We start from the raw sequence: 17,136 nt of genomic DNA on the forward strand, positions 1-17,136 counted from the left end.
TTTTATAAATATATTCCTTAGTGTTTCCAGATTCCAAAACGTTTGTATTTTCTAAGATGATGACTTTTATTTTTAGAAAAGTAACAGCAACAAAACCCACAAAGGAAAAAGAAGTTCCTTATGTGAAGAAAATGATTGTTCTAGTAAACGAAGTTGCTGTGTCCTATTGTCTCTTTCTCTTGGTTCTAGAAAATGGCAGAGAAAATAGAGCAAAAGTGTGTGAGAGGTTCATATCATTTCCTCTGTTTTTGAAGGAGTCTCTGGTCAAGAGGGGTTACTGCTGTACAGATAAAAACTAGTTTTACTTGATTTTTGAAAGAATCATTTGGTATTGGTCTTCTGCAAGCAGCCTGTGACTATCCTATTGCCTGATGCTTTTAGTTTATCAGGGAGTGGGAAATGTGGACAAGGAAGACTCTTACCAGCCACAGAATGCTGTTTTTCTTCAAAATTCAGTGAGAAGAGACACTCAGCTGACCCTCCACCTTCCCACCTGATTTTAAAACTTGAATATCTCTAAGCACTCCCTGGCTTCCCCGCTCGAACATAAATTTCAGTGGAATGGTAAAGATTGGGTAAGGACTTCCTGTTTTCTTAGATTACTTACTGCAAGAAATGCCTTGTCCCGTTCCACCAAGTCTGCAAGCTTGTCCAACAGCCGTCCTCTTTCTGAAGCATCCATCCTTCTCCACACTGAACCAAGAGAAAATGCCAGGCGGGCTGCCTGCACTGCTTTGTCTATATCTGCCTGTTAGAGAGGAAGGGGCATAATTGAAGAGAAAAACACTCCAAATAAAAGATGAACCATCCACTCTCATGGAAAAAGTGATTCCTGAATGTCAGTGGTGGCATCTGGACAGCATATGCTTACTGCTCTGGTGTTTGACAGTGGCTATTGCGCAAGGAATCTTTTTTTTAAGAAAGACATACCTTATCTGCTTCTTGAACTTCACACACTTGTTCTCCTGTGGCTGGATTATAGACAGGGAACACTCTTCCACTCTCTGAGTTCTGCCACTCATTGTTAATAAAGATCTAAAGGAGGAGACAACAGAATGGGATTTGTGGCATGGGCCATCAGAAGTCAGGTAATGGTCAAGCAATATGGAACTACCATGGTAATAATACTAGTTCTGTACTCTTGGTGGTGTATAATAGAAATGTATAATTTCAATTGCTACAAAACACCCTAAACAGTATCCAATCCAGACTCACCCCCAATACAGGAATTTCGTGTATGGTATTTTTGCTTCAATGTCATCCAAAGACTAAATACATTTCTTTCTTTTAGTGAACATTTCAGTCAAAGAGAGACAAGTAAGCATGGAAAGAGTCCCATGTACATATAAACTCCACACTAAGAGGCTAAGAAAATAGTTATCGACATTCTAAGCTCTGTGGATCAAACCAACAGTCATCATGACTTAGACCCCAGTTTCTCTGTCAGAAGGCAGTGACTTCTTAAGGAAACCTGAATGGTGCTGGAATAAGCATGCACCTAATGCTTGGATCCTGAAGTAAGCAGTGACTCTGGTCAAACTAATTAGGCTTCACGAGTAGGCTACATAGGTTAGCAAAGGAAAAGCACTGACAACTTCCAGATAGGTCTCTAAGATTTCACAAGAAGAGTGGCTTTCTTATATATGAAATGGAGATTATATTAAAATTGTGAAGAGGTTTAATGATTTAAAAATTTACTCAAGTCAAATTCTTATAAAATTTTAATAGATCCATTAAAGCACAAGGCAAAAGTTAGGCAAAGAAAATTTTTAAAATTTTTTTGACTCTGAGAGAAACCCAAACTAATATTTTTGGACTATGAAAATGCAACATCTAAATACTCTATAAAAGTAAGAGCACCACAATGAAAATTTCTAAACATATCAACAAGTCAGCCAACTAATTTAGAATAAACACAATGATGAACTGAATCATTATTGCTCACCATTTTTTTTTTTTTTTACTATTCACAAATGAGGCTAAATAAGTATAAATCTATACTTTTAAATACCATATTCTGGAAAACATCCCAAGGTTTTCTTTTCACATTTTCCCCTTGATTTGATAAAACAATGGGCTCATGTGGAAGGAGGCCCTAATTAAACGAGAGTTTTCTTTTCCTAAAGGTTTAGAAAATCAGATAAAGGCAAAGAAAATAACTTAAATTTGCATTGTCATTAATACAAATGTATTGAGCACAACACAATGACCTTGCCATTGTGTAATGTTTTATACTTTGTACACTTTATAAACATGCTTAACATATTGCCTTCATTTACTCCATAGATACTCAGATATTTCTAGACAAAGGAAAGGCAAAGATGATTAAGAGAGTTCCAGTCCTTCAAGGTCTTACATTCTTTACTAGTTCATAAATAGAGCTCTGTGAGGCAGGTTATTGTATTAAAGAGGAGGAAACAGAAAGGTAGGGAGGCTGATTTTGAAGAAGCGACATTTTCACTCTGACTCTGCTTATAGCCACTGCTCTTTCTGCTCTATACGATTTCCAGAATTCTCAACCCAAATACACAGAACTATCTAATGTCCAAGTCTGAACTGAAATGATAGCTCCTGGACTCCTTCTACTGTATTCAACAAATATTCTCATAGCTCATGGTGCATTATATCTGCCTACTCCTTAGAAGCATGACATGCTCTCCAGTAACAAAGAAAAATAAGAGGGAAGTTTCACTAAGGATTTCCTTCTGGGGTATTATCAGGATTATGGAAGAAGTCTTACCAATGTTCCTTATTCTTTTTATTTACTAAATGACAAAATCAAACTTCTTAACCTTTGGAATAACATCAGGATCCACTGGTTCCAAGTTTAGTTTTTAATTTTCTTTGTGGAACAATTTTATTTATAAAGATTGATATTTTAGGACTTCCATTATTTTTAAAGGTCTTCCAAAGGTCAAAAAGAGACATTTATTTTTTAATAGAATAAAATTCATTTTTTACTATTATTTTTAGGTCCATTGATAATTTTAAAAATTTAAGGTACTTACTTTTACATCATAGACTCTTACATTTCCTATATCATGACACATTTTGTTATTTCATCATCTTAGGAAATCTTTTGTCACTCATCAATTATATACAACTATGCTTTAAACACGGAAACAATAAAGAAAAATATGGAATTGTCTAGAAATGAATGAATAAGTCACCATTATTACATACTCCTTCAGTTTTTTAATTTGTCTATTACAAAAGTTGTTTAATTTTGTAATAGATCATCTTTCAAGACAGTATAAAACAAGTCCACTTCTTATATTTTTTTAGCTTTCACTGAACACAATTAAGAATTCAGAATTTTTAATTATTTGCCTATAATGGAATAGAGAGGAAAATTAACAGCTGGGTGTGGTGGTGCATGCCTCTAATCTAGTGGCTCAGGAGGCCGAGGCAGGAGGATTGCCAGTTCAAAGCCAGCTTCAGCAACTTAGCTAGGCACTAAGCAACTTAGCGAGACCCTGTCTCTAAATAAAATATAAAAGTGGGCTGAGGATGTGGCTCATTAGTTAAGTACCTCTGAGTTTAATTGCCGGTACCCCCATCCCAGAAGGACATTTCATAATCACTAAATGAGTGAGAAAGTGAAAGCAAAGACAGAATCTGAACCACTTAAGACACTTCGGTAAAGGTGAAATTGCCCACCTAAGCAAAACCTTGGGTTATGAATCTTTAGGATAAATATAATTTTCTCAAACACTAATAAAAAAAAATCAACAGCATATTTATAAACACAAAAAGAAAAAAGCATAATCTAATCCATTAGTCATTCAACAGGCAGAATTTCATCATTGAATATTTTGCAAAAAGGACCTGGACCATCCTGTTTTAGTAGAAAGACATTATAATTTTTTATCTTTTATGATATTTGTGAGAAAAAAATTTACTTCATATGACTCATAAATTAACAAATGCTGAAAGTATGTGTGTATATATATATTTACATGCATATAAATATATAAAAGTGACATTAAGGACAGAGATTGTGAATTTAAAAAGTTCATTAGGTCAATCAATTTAATTGACATTTATGAAACAAAAAAAGAAAATATTTTTATAATTATAGAACAGAAAGGTTGTCATCCTCTTTTTTACAAAATTATGTCTTTGAATTTTTCTACAGGATTCCACTGTAATGCACAAGCAAGAAGAAACAGAAGTAAGAATAAGCTGTAACCTATTAGAGATGTCTTTAAAATCTGGAATCAGTATTTACGACAAAGGAAGTGTTCCAGGTTCATGCTACAGTTAATGAACAGTTAGTGCATTTAAAGATATTGTCTATTTATATCTTCAAAACCAGGAAGATATGGAATAAAATTTGTTTTGATGTTTAAGTTCTTATTTTGTTATTTCTGTAAATTACTCATAAAATAACTAAAAACTTAAAAGATTTAAAAAACTTAAAAAGGGCCCACTGGAACCCAGACAACTGTGACACATCAATGGTGTCACAGAGCCACCACACAAGCTTTTCAACTTCAGACTTCTTTTACATAAACAAACAAAAACTTCGATTTGATTCAGTGACTTTAGGTGAGTTGTGGTTATGTGAGGGCTGTGGAACATAACACTAATGGGCATCCCCAGAGCAGATACAGTCTGACAAAACAGACATAGGTTTAAATCTGTGTCTAAAACTATCATGCTCTGACCACTCTTTGTAAGGATGCATTAGCAGTTTCAGGACAAGACAACTAGATTGAGAAATAGAAGCCTGGAATTTTCATCTCTGCTACTTCCTGTATGACTGAGTTCCTTGTAAACCTCAGTCCCCTCACCTATAAAATAGAGCTGAGGGATAAGTCACCAACACCATGTCCCAGTGCCAAGTTCATTCCACTGGTATTGAGTGGGTATCTCTCAGGATATAATGGTTAATTTTCCTGGTATGCAGAATGTTAAGATTTTTTTCCGCTGTTATTATTTTTAGTAGATACAGTCACATGACATTAAAAAAATAGTGCTGACAACATTGTTGATACAGGGGATAATAAATATGTCCACATGAACATTTTCAACTTCTTTGGGCAATTTCAAAAGTTTTCAGTTCTGTCATTTTTCTCTGACCAGGCCTCCATGGAGAAAAGTTTATTTCAAGGAAGTTAGTAAGGAAAAGTACAAGATTAGGCCTGGAACAATATGATACAAGCAACTGAGTTAATGATCAAAAATTTATGGGAACATAATAAAAGGATACAGGAGCCAATATGAAGAGGCTCCCCAATGGCTTATACTAAGATAATTTAAACAACAAAATAGATAATGATAGCAATGGATGATTACCCATGGAATGACAAAGATATCTGAGTTCATAAAGATATATTTTTTAAATGTATAACTAAACAAATAGGGATAAGGAAAAGCTCTTTACAGCAAATCTCTAAATAATAGATATGAAGGAATGATGGAGTTATATGTTCACCATTTGTCAAAACCACAATAATAAATGCTATAGGCAAAAATCATCAGTGGGAAAAAGTATAGTGAAAAACTGGATGTTCATGTAAAATATTCATGTTCTCAAAATATTCACTAATCACAAAAGAGAAAAATATAGTTAACTTTACATTGGAAAAACTTGGCAGACACCACCTTAATCAAGTGATCAAAGCTGACATCATCAATAATGAGAATAATTGACATCATGTGCTCCTGATATGATACACCAAGAAAGACATCCATCACTTCTGTGGTATTCTTAACCAAAAGACATAACTCATTTTAATCATGAGGAAACATCAGTCAAATTCAAATTAAAGTGCATCCTACAAAATAGCTGGCCCATACTCTAAAAGTGCCAAGGTCATGAAAGATAACCTTTAAAAACTGTTTCAAATTAAAGGAGGTTTGTGAAACATAAACATTAGATGCATCATGTAGTCATGGATTAGCACCTGGAGGGGGGGAGTATCATTGGGACAATTGACAAAATTTAAATAAGTTCTTTAGGTTAGAGAATAATATTGTATCAATATTACTTCCTGATTTTTACTGTTACCATAAGAGCATTGGGAGAATGGGAGTGAAAGGTATGTGAGATTTCTTTGTACTATTTTTGTGTGTGTGTGTGTGGGGGGGGTAACCAGGGATTGAATTTGGGTCATTCAATCACTGAGTCACATACCCAGTCCTATTTTGTGTTTTATTTAGAGACAGGGTGTCACTGAGTTGCTTAGCGCCTTGATGTTACTAAGGCTGGTTCTGAACCCTTCATCCTCCTGTCTCCTGAGCTGCTGGGATTACAGGCTTGCACCACCACGCTCAGATCTTTGTACTATTTTTACAAATTTTTTTGTGAATCTGAAATTATTTCAAAATGAAAGTAAAAAAAAAAAAAAAAGCTTAAAAACTAGTGTCATCTTTTTGTGTCTTTCACACAATAAATGCCCCAAACGAATTTGTTAAATGAAGGAATAAATATCAATACCTTTCTCTGTACAAAAATTATTTTACAAGTGTTTATGTAAAATGAAATAAACAATTCAAGGTCTACCTTAAAATATGGCCAATGCTGCCAAAAATTATTCATTTTAAAACTTAACTATTATTTCAACTTAAAGACAGTAAAGTCGGTATGAGACATGAAAAATCTGCTTTGGAGTTTGTTGAATTTCAGAATAGGTATAAGGAAAAATGGGGACTTCCCTACTCTTGAGCTCTTTGTAAGTAGAAAAGACATGTGACGTTAGGTCAGACTATTGCTCAGTTTCTTCATTTGTAAAATACAAAAGTATTCACTTATTATATAATTCTGTAATGCTGTAATTGAGGGCAAAAGAAACAGATAGCTCATGAAAGAAGGTACCTGTCTACTCTAGATTTCTGAGAGGACAGAACTAATTAGCCCATAAACCTAACTTTCTTTCCATGGTTGTGAAGAACTGTCCATTGACATTTTATGGGTTGTTGTCGGTATTAAAAAACATAATGGATGTGGTAGGCACTTAATGTTAACTGGAATGGAATGTCTGCTGGGAGAGGACATGAATCACTGTCTAACATCTTTCCTGATAAGATTAGAAATTCAATACCTCCTGTGCCAAGATAAAATCTGAAACACTGAAGAATTAAGAAGACTACATATGTGTAACAAATATTTCTTATATTGTTGTATTTAATATATACAAAAGGATGAACGTAACATAAATGTTAAGATCCACCATGTTAAAACCACATGAGCACACCATTCCTGCACTAAAATGGTGTTAGTAGCATCACTGTAGTTACTTGTGTATTCTTCCCTGATCCTTTCTTCCAGCTTAACCTACACTGCCACTCAAGGTACCCACTAGACTGGATTCTTCATTTATTTATTCTTAGATATTTTCTTTCCTTTTATTGCCTAATGTACTAATTATTGGGAGCAGGTTTCCACAGGTATCTGTTTTATCAATCTTGTAAAATACATTGTTCAGTCATCTCGATCTTTTAATATTTTATCTGGTTGTTCTACGATATTTGAGAGCTATGTTGGAATTTCTCATATTGGTTTGGTAGGTTTATAAGTGTAAACCTTAGCTCCATCATTTTATCTTTATAAAAGTGAAGCTATTTTATTAGGGAATATAAGTTTGTAACTATTAGATTTTTCTGATAAGTCATTTATCCATGTAAAATGATCCTCTTTATTACTGATAAACTTTGGATGTTAAAGTCTGTTTTGTTTAATATAGGTTGAGAATCCTTAATCTGAAAATTCAAAGTCTGAAATGTTTGGAAATCCAAAACTTTTTGAATGCTGATATGAATGCTTAAAAGTTTCAGATTCTAGAACATTTCAGATTTCAGATTTTTGAATTAGAAATATCAACTATAAAGTTTATAAAAATATTTCAAAATCTCAAAAACTCTGAAACCTGCAATGCTTCTGGGTCCAAGTATTTTGGATTAGGAATACTCAACCTGTATTTTAGCTTAGCTACCTAAGCTTTTCCTGAGCCTCATTGTATCTTTCCCCGTCCTTTTGCTCTCAACTGTGTCTTTACCATTGTGATGTAAATGATGCATGCTTAGATTGCATTTTATTCATAATAAAAATCTCTTTAACTAGTGAGTTTAACACATTTGCATTTAGTGTGATTATGCATTGTGTTACATACTGTGTTATTTTTGGAATTGATGCTTTCTATATGTCTTACCTCATTTTACCCTCTATTTTATCCTTTCTTGCTTCTTTAGTGAAGGTAAGTTGTTGGTGTTTATTTTATAATTCTGTTACTCCCATGGAAGTTGTACACTGTTAATATTCTTTAATTGGTTTTCTACGGTATTTTATCATACATACTTAACAACCTGAAGTCTAAAGTTAATCAGTATCTTAACCCACCTCCAAAACAACACAATGACTTTAGAGTACTAAATTCAGTCACTCTTTTCTAGAAGTTTATTTGTTTAAAGTTTTATTTTATACATAAAATGACTTCTTATTTTAAAGGTTTTTAAGTTTTTATTTGGATTATTCCTTAGAATCTCATTTGGAAGAGATTTATTTGGGGTAATGTATCAAGTCTTGTTTTTCTGATCATGTATTTAATTGCACACTCATTCTCAAAAGATATCCCAGATAAGTTATACAATTTTAGGTAGTCAGTTATTTTCTCACAACACTTTACAGCTATTATTCCAACATTTTCCATCTTGTAGTAATGATTATAAAAAAATCTGCCAGAAGCCTCTAGTCATTTATTTGTTGATGACTTGATGATTTGCCCTTTCTATCTTTCACTTTTCAGATTTGCCTTTTCCTTTGATATTCTTAAATTTCAACACAGTATGTCTAACAACTTTGTTTTTTATTTATCTTGATAGCAATTCATTGTGCTTACAGTATATATGAATTTTTGTCTAAATTCTGGAATACTCAATATTTATTTCTTTAAATAAAATTCTATTCTCTGCCTCTAGAACTCCAATTGTTACGCATAAGTCCATCCTTAATGTTTTTTTTTTAACCACTCATATTTTCCATTTCCTTTTCTCTTTGTGCTACAGTTAAAAGAATTTTTTCCAGTTCACTAATTCTTACTTTCCCTGGATCTAAAATGTTTATATTTTTATTTCTAAAACTTCTGCTTTGTTCCTTTTCAAACCTGCCTGGCCATTTCATTTTAGTATTTAAAATTAATACATTTTAATTTTTAGAACAGTTTTAAATTTATAGGAAACTGAGCAGAGAGTACAGAGTTCCCACATATCTCATTATCTCCCCCATTGATTTTCTCTGTGATTAATATCTTAAATTAGTGTGGTACAGTTTATACTAAACTTCACTCTTTGTGTTGCAGCATAATATAGAGTAGCTCACTGCCTTAAAAATCTTGTGCTCCACCTACTCAACCCTCCACCCTTTTCCTAAATTCTTGACAAAAACTAATCCATAGTTTTGCCTTTTCCAGGGTGTCAATTAGTTGTAATCATAGAATAGATAGCCTCTTCAGACTGGCTTCTTTCATTTAGCCATATACACTTAAGGTTCCTCCATGCTTTCCTGTGGCTTGATAGCTCATTTTTAAAATACTGAATAATATTCTATTATATGGATGTAACACAGTTTGTTTATTCAGTTTGTTTATCCTCTTAAAGGACATCTTGATTATTCTAGTTTGCTCTCAGTCTGGAGTAAATATGAATAAAGTTGCTATTTAATACTGATGTGCAAGTGTTTGTATGGACATAAGTTTTCAACTTATTTGAATAGGTAAATTCCTGGGAGAGTAACTGCTGGGTCATACACTAATGGTATTCTCAGTTTTGTACAAAACTGTCAAATTATTTTCCAAAGTGACTGTAACACTTTGCATTCTTGCCAGCAATAAAGGAGAGCTCCTTTTGCTTCACATCCTCATCAGTATTAGGTGCTGTCAGCCTTTTGGATTTTAGTCACCTTAATAGGTATAGAAGTATCCTTGGTTTTAGTTTGCAATTTTCTTGTGCCATCTTTTCATATGCCTATTTTTTGTCTGCATATCTTCTTTGGTGAGGTATCTATTTATACTTTTTGTCCATTGTTTAATTGGGCTGTTTCCTTCCTTACTGGTAAGTTTTAAAAAACTTACTGGTGAGGTTTTTAAGGTAAAAGTCCTTCATCAGGTGTGTATTTTGCAATATATTTTCACACTTGTAATTTGTCTTTTAATTTTCTTTAACATTATCTTCCACAGATCAGAAAATCTTAATTTTAAGAAGTCCAATTTATCAACTTTTTTCCTGGGTCAGGCTTTGGCATTCTATTTGAAAATACAAGGTCATCTAGATTCTTCTCCTATGTTATCTTTAAGAAATTTTATCATCTTGCATTTTACATTTAGGTCTATGCTTGAGTTAATATTTTTGTGATGGTGTAAGGTCAGTATTTGGATTCACTTCTCTGTCAAAGTCTGGTTGTTCCAGCATCACGTGTTCAAAATTATTGTCTCTATTATTGCTAGTGCTCCTTTGTCAGTCAAATATCAGTTAACTCTATTTGTCTGGCTGTTTTCTCTCTATTCAACTGGTTAGTTTGTTTCATTTTGTTTTGCTGTCAGTACCACATAGTCTCCATTACTGTAGCTTTCTAGTAAGTTGTGAAGTTGTGTAACATCTGTGCTCCAATTTTGTTCTCCTCTTCCAATATTGTGTTAGTTATTCTGGGACTTTTGCCTTTCCATACAAACCTTAGAATAAGTTTGCTGACATCCAATAAACAACTTACCAGGATTTTTACTGTGATTGCATTGAATCTACTGCTCAAGTTGAGACGAAATGACATCTTAACAATATCGAATCTTCTCCTCCATTCCTCCATGAAATATCTCTTCACTTATTTAGATCTCCTTTGAGTTCATCTATCTAAATTTTGTGGGTTTCCGCATTAAGATCTTGTACATATTTTATCAGATTTATACCTAAGTATTTCTTTCTCTCTATTTTTTTTTTTTTTTTTTGGTGGGAATGCAAATGCTACTGTGTTTTTTATTTTAAATTCCAATTGTTCGTTTCCGGTATATAGGAAAGTAAATGACTTTTGTATATTCCCTTTCTAACATACAACTTTGCTATCATCTTTTGTTAATCCTAGAAGTTGTTTTTGTTTGCTTTTGTTCTCTATTTCTTTTGGCCAATTCCTAGGAATTTCTACATAGATAATTGTGTCACAGGCAAAGATGATTGTATTTCTTCCTTCCTAGTCTGTGTACCCTGTTATTTCCTTTCTTGACTTACTGTATTAACTAGGACTTCCACGAGAATGTTAAAAAGGAGTGACAAGAGGGAACATCTTATTCTAATGTTCAAGAGAGCACTTAGTTTCTCATCAGTAAGTATGATGTTAGTTGTAGGTGTTCTTTATGTAGATTTTTTTTTATCAAGTAGAGGAAATCACCCTCTATTTCTAGTTTGCTAAGAGGTTTTTATTTTGTTTTATCATGAAAGGGTGTTGTGTTTTGTCAAATGCTTTCTATTTTTTTAGTTTTTGCATGTAGAGATGTGTTCACATGATTTTTCCATTATTAGCATATTAATGAAATACATTCATTGAAATTTGAATGTCAAATCAGTCTGGTATACCTGGAATAAATCTCACTTGTTTATGTTGTATAATTCTTTTAATACAATGTTAGATTCCATTTGCTATTTTGTTCAAGATTTCTGCATATTTTTTGTTTTGTTTGTGGTACTCGATATTGAACCCAAGGCCCTTGGCCACCAAGCTATGTCTCTAGCATTTTTTTTTAAGACAGGGTCCCCCTAAGTTGCAAAGATTGACCTCAAACTTGCAATCCTCCTCCTTCCACTTCTGGAGTCTCTGCAATTATAGCTGGGCATGCATGCATCTATGTTCATGAGAGATAGTAGTTTGTACTTTTCCTTTCTTGCAATGTCTTTGATTTGTTTTGGTATTAGGGTATGATGGCCTTATAAAATGAATTAGTGTTCCTTCTGCTTCTATTTTCTGGAAGATATTGTAGAAAATTTATATACTGGGTAGAAGTTCAGACGATCTATTTCTCTTTGTTTAGGTTTTGGTAAAATGTGTCTTCAAAGGAATTTACCCATGTCTACTAAATTATTAAAATTGGCAGAGTTGTTCATAAAATTCCTTTATTATTCTTCTACTGTCCATGACAACAGCAGTGATGGCTTCTCTTCATATCTGATGTTAGTAATTTGTGTTTTGTCTCTTACTTTCTTTTGGTTAGTCAGGCTAGATGCTCAGCAATTTTATTTTTGCCATTCATTTTTTTATTTGTTCTCTTTAAACATACATGACAGTAGAGTGTATTACTGACATATTCAGCAATTTTATTGATTCTGTTCAAAGAACCAATCTATGATTTTATTGGTTTTCTTTGTTTTCCTCTTTTCAATTTAATTGATTCCTGTTATAACTATCATTTTCTTCTGTTTGCTCTAGATATATATTGTACTGCACTAATTTCCTAAAAGAGAAACTTAGAACATTTTTTCTCTTCTGATATATGCATTCAATGCTATAATTTTTTCTCTGAACACTTCTTTAGTTGCATTCCATGGATTTTGATAATTCATTTTCATTTAGTTTAAAATATTTTTTATTTCTCCTGGGACGTATTCTTGAGCACAAGCATAGTTAGAAGTATCCTATTTAATCTTCAAATGTGGGATTTTCTAGCTATATTCCACTCTAATTTAATTTCATTGTGGTATGAGAGTATATTTTTGTGTGATTTCTCCTGTTTTAAATTTGTTAAGGTGTGTTTCATAGCCAAGAATGTGGCCTATCTTGGTGATGTTCTATGTGAACTTGAGAAGAATGTATACTGTGCTAATGTTGGAAGGATATTTATAATTCCTACATCTGGTGATTGGCATTTGCCTCTAGAGAAGATCCAGCTTTCATATTTTCCTTCATCTCCCTATTCATTTTCAGTTCACCGTCCTCTTAGTTAATAAACACATTAAAAGTAATGTATATAATATAAAGAACTGATCTCATTATTTCTACTTAATATTGTAATATTTAATATTATTAATATAAGAAAAAGAAATAAAAGGCAAAGAGATTAGAAATAAAAGAATATTGTCTTCATTTTTAGATGACATGATTGTTCATGCAGAAATTCCTAAGAAATCAACAAAATACTGGAAGTGTAAATTTAGCAAAGTTTCAGAATACAGGATCAATATATAATTGACACACTATCAGCAAATCACTGGAAAATGACATTTAAATACATATACTTATCACACATATACACATACATCCATATTCATATCTGCTCATTCAAATAGTTGCATTGTGACAGAAAGAGCCTTTAGATTATATAGCTGACTTTATTTCCAAAATGAGACTCTTGTACAGCACCTTTTGGCAGCAACCATTACCATTTAAAAATATAAAGATTCAGAAGTGATAGTTCAAAGGAGTTTTAGTTTTTAGCTGCAGTGCAACAAATTCATAAGAAAAAGGGACCTGCAAAACTTCCTTCCACAACCTCCCCTGTGAAACAGGTTGATAGAATACAAATAGCACGAATTGGAACTGAGAGATAAAGGAATATACCCGAGTAGAATTTAACTTCACAGAAAACAAAAAAAAAAACAAAAAACTATGAAATGTTTATTAAAGGGCTATTCTAAGCATGGGATTGCTTGTAGGTACTACTGAAAAATCCACAGAAGATGTGTACTCTGTTGTACTCTGGAACTTATAATAAAGTTTCAAAGATAAGATTACTTTCAATAAAGTTAAATAATGTTGTACAATCTGATTTGGTGCCAAGATGGATGACAGAGATAAGCATCACAGGAGTTCACTTCAGAGAAGGGAGGGATTGGTGTGGTGTGGCTGACATGTTAGAGGAACACTTCAGGGAAACAAACAACGAGGGAGTCCAGTCTGAGGTAGGGAACAGGAAGGGGAGAAGAAAGAAACTCTATCCCTAATAAAATGCTTCAGCTGCCCTATCAGTCCCTCTTCCTTGACTTTGGCTCCTCTCTGAAGATCATCTGATACCCTGGTTTAAGAAGTGTGACAGAGAAGAAAGAAATGAAGTTTAGCTTCTCTCCTTCCCTGCTACAAGTCCCTTGACCTTACAAAAAGCTCAAAAGATGGAGCTGCCTGTGGCTTCTCAACACCAGCCTCTAACCCAACACTGTCCTGAAAGTAAGCAGAAAACCTTCAGGCAAGCAAGGTCCAGAAATTATGAAAATCCTAAGAAATGAGAGCAAATACATCAGAATCTAACACATAAAGGTAGTCAAGCAGAGTCACAGAAAGTAGGAACACACTAGAAAAGAGGAAAAAAAAGAAAGTTTAACATAAATTAATCACCATCTACAAAGAGTAGTGATAAAATGGAGAGAAAAGACTGTGGAGGAAGCAGGAAGAGAATACTTAAAAGATACGGAAAATACTGAAAATGAGAAAACCAAATTTAATGAAAATACATAGTTCTGTTAAAACAGTAGATATTTTTAAAAAAGACTAAAAGTTCACATTGAGAAACAATAAAGTGAAAAGGGAACAAAGGACTTGGGAGGTGAGTGGGGGGGATAGAGGGAAAAGAGAACAGGACAGGGCAAAGAGAAATTTTCACCTCTCATGAAAGCTAAAAATATAGACATTTGGTATTTTGAAATACTAAATGCTGAATAACTATCTTTTCTTTTCCACATGGAAATAGTTAGAAAAGGATTAAAGCAGGGCCATCCACAAAATACAGGTGGCCAGTGCATTAAAAAGAATTGACAGCCATGTACTTGGGCTCAGAATCCTTTATTTGCAGATACATATGAACATGCTCTTGTTTTTGATAAATTTCTGTTTTGCTAGTATCTTATACAATGGAGAGAGAACTGCACTGTAGGGGATCCCGTGCAGTATTCCTTGGATAATAATATTCTGATATTCCTAAGTATGTACACCTAGGGGAAAAGGTTCTGAGACGGGCTGCACAGGCCTATAATTCCAATTACTAGGGAGTTTGAGGCAGAAGGATGGTGAATTCAAGGGCAGTCTTAGCAACTTAGCAAGACCCTCTCTCAAAATTTGAAATTAAATAAACAGCTGGAAAGATAACTCAGTGAGAGAGTACCCCTGGGTTCAATCCCTAGTACTACAAAAGTAAATAAGTAAGTAAAGACAGAGACTTCTATGGTCTCCTCTTATAAACGCCTCTCTTTGCTTCCCTCCTTCTATTTTTTATCTCCTTCAACAGTATTTGCTGAGTGTTTTTTTATCTTCTAGATGCTGTGCTTACTAGGGTCTCCTTAAATTTTTATATTTTCTTTCTTAGCCAAGTAAATTATGTCTTTCAGTCTAAACATATCTGCCTATCTCTTGTGTATGATCCCGGCATTAAGAGGGCCAAAGAGGTTCCTGTGCCAGTCATCCCAAGAGACAAAGATTTATACTAAAACATACTCAAATAATTTTTGAAGAGAAAATAAATGACTCTTGTGACTCATTCAATTGTAGAAAACAGGTTTAGCTAAAAGACACCCAATTATGTATAATCAGGACCTACCTATTCTAGTGTCCCACAATTTCCACATCTGTGCTACTGACATCTGTTTTGGGAAAAATAGTAAGAAACAGTCAACTCGAATGAGCAGCCTTGACAGAGGCACACTGAATTATAGCATCTGTTGCTCTGTTGAAGCAACATGGCACTGCAGCCAAGTACACACCAATGTCAGTTGTGACATATTCCCAAATTGGAAGAAACTAAACTTGCCATTGATGTTGTGGTAGAAGGCAATGGGAATTGCTACTGGTAATGGTTAATGTTCATTTCTTCCTGTTCCACTTTCTATAAACAAGGTAATGCCTATACAAGCTCATTACTGTAAACTGAGCACATTTAAATTGGCAGTAAAACCAGAGTATTTACTCTAGTGAACATATAAAGTGCCTCATCCAATGTTTTGGAAATGTTTCAAGTTTTGAAACCAAGCAGCTGGCAGCTTTACAAGCCAAACCTTACACTTAAATCACTCACTCTGGAAAGTTTTTTGGTGTCCCGTATCAGGTAGTACCATTCAGCAGACATTCATTCCCCCACCCGTTGGATTCTTTTGCAATAAATTTGCATTCACAGGGCTCTTATAACTCTTCCAGCACCACAAATTCCAATGGCTGTTGATTAAATGTATATATCCTGTGCATTTAATCTGACTTTCATTATGGTCACTTCGTAAAACCGCCACAGACTGGACAAGCGATGACACATAGCAAGAACCTGGAATCCCTGCAAAGTCTCAGGTTAGGTTTTTTTCTCCTTCTTTATTAATAGTGACCATTTTGTGGCCTAGCTCTAAATCAAGCAAAAGTATTTGACAGCAAATGTTCCTATCTATGGATTATATATAACCCGTCCTAAACACCAGATGAAAAAGGGATAACCCCGGGAAAGGAAGGGCTTGCTTCCATGTAAATCATGTTACAAATTGGACAACACCCAGAGAGTTCATTGTTCAGCCTCAATTGTGAAGGCCATTCCCATTTACTATTCCCCTGGAATCGATGTTAATTAAGGCAGACTGAGACCATAAATCAGCCTGGGAGTTTTACAATGTAACTCAGCATTAAGCATATGTATTTAAATAAAAAGTAACTGATTAACCACTAGAGTTTTTCTAGAAGTTACTGAGGCCACTTCTTTATAACAGAAATGTCACTTTTCATTTTTTATAAAGAGAAGAAATGAAAGATATATCTTCTAAAAAGTGAGTTAAGGCTAGTTAAGTGACTCACCAACATCTTACTACAAGGAAGGGAGCAGGTGACAAGAAAGAAGAAAAAGGAGAGAGCAAAAACACAAGAGTTACATATAAAAGGGGAGACAATGGGCATCTTTGCTCTATTTCCCTTGAAGTCATTAATTCTTCCTTTCTGAACAATCATTTATTATAAACCTACTATATGCTAGACACTGTGCTAGACTGGGGAATAAAGAATAAATAAGAACCAGTCTCTGCCCTTGCAATATGTGTTCAGCATTGTTACACCATAACACTTCCAATAATATGATGTGTAACAACATTCAAATGTAGTCCTATGCATCTATGTGTATGCTTCAAAATAATATATTTTATATTCTTATTTTACAAAATACCAGAGAGGCAATTGTGTGCCTCAGACAAATCCAATGCCAAAAC

At 33.8% G+C, this 17,136-nt stretch overlaps 1 protein-coding gene across 3 annotated transcripts in view; it reads right to left on the minus strand.

Annotated features, from left to right (window-relative positions):
* The window catches only part of ALDH1A2 (aldehyde dehydrogenase 1 family member A2), a 164,932-nt gene that overhangs the window by 50,910 nt on the left and 96,886 nt on the right, over positions 1 to 17,136 (minus strand). For all 3 annotated transcript variants that reach the window (XM_079125921.1, XM_079125920.1, XM_079125919.1), the window contains 2 exons: positions 931 to 1,035; positions 608 to 748 (listed from right to left, as the gene is read on the minus strand). In XM_079125921.1, the coding sequence (XP_078982047.1) occupies positions 608 to 682 (75 nt within the window). In that variant the 5' untranslated portion in view covers positions 683 to 748; positions 931 to 1,035. The remainder of the gene's footprint in view (positions 1 to 607; positions 749 to 930; positions 1,036 to 17,136) is intronic.

Source organism: Sciurus vulgaris, assembly GCF_902686455.1.
Source record: "Sciurus vulgaris genome assembly, chromosome: 2".
In the NCBI taxonomy this organism is placed as follows: Eukaryota; Metazoa; Chordata; class Mammalia; order Rodentia; family Sciuridae; genus Sciurus; species Sciurus vulgaris.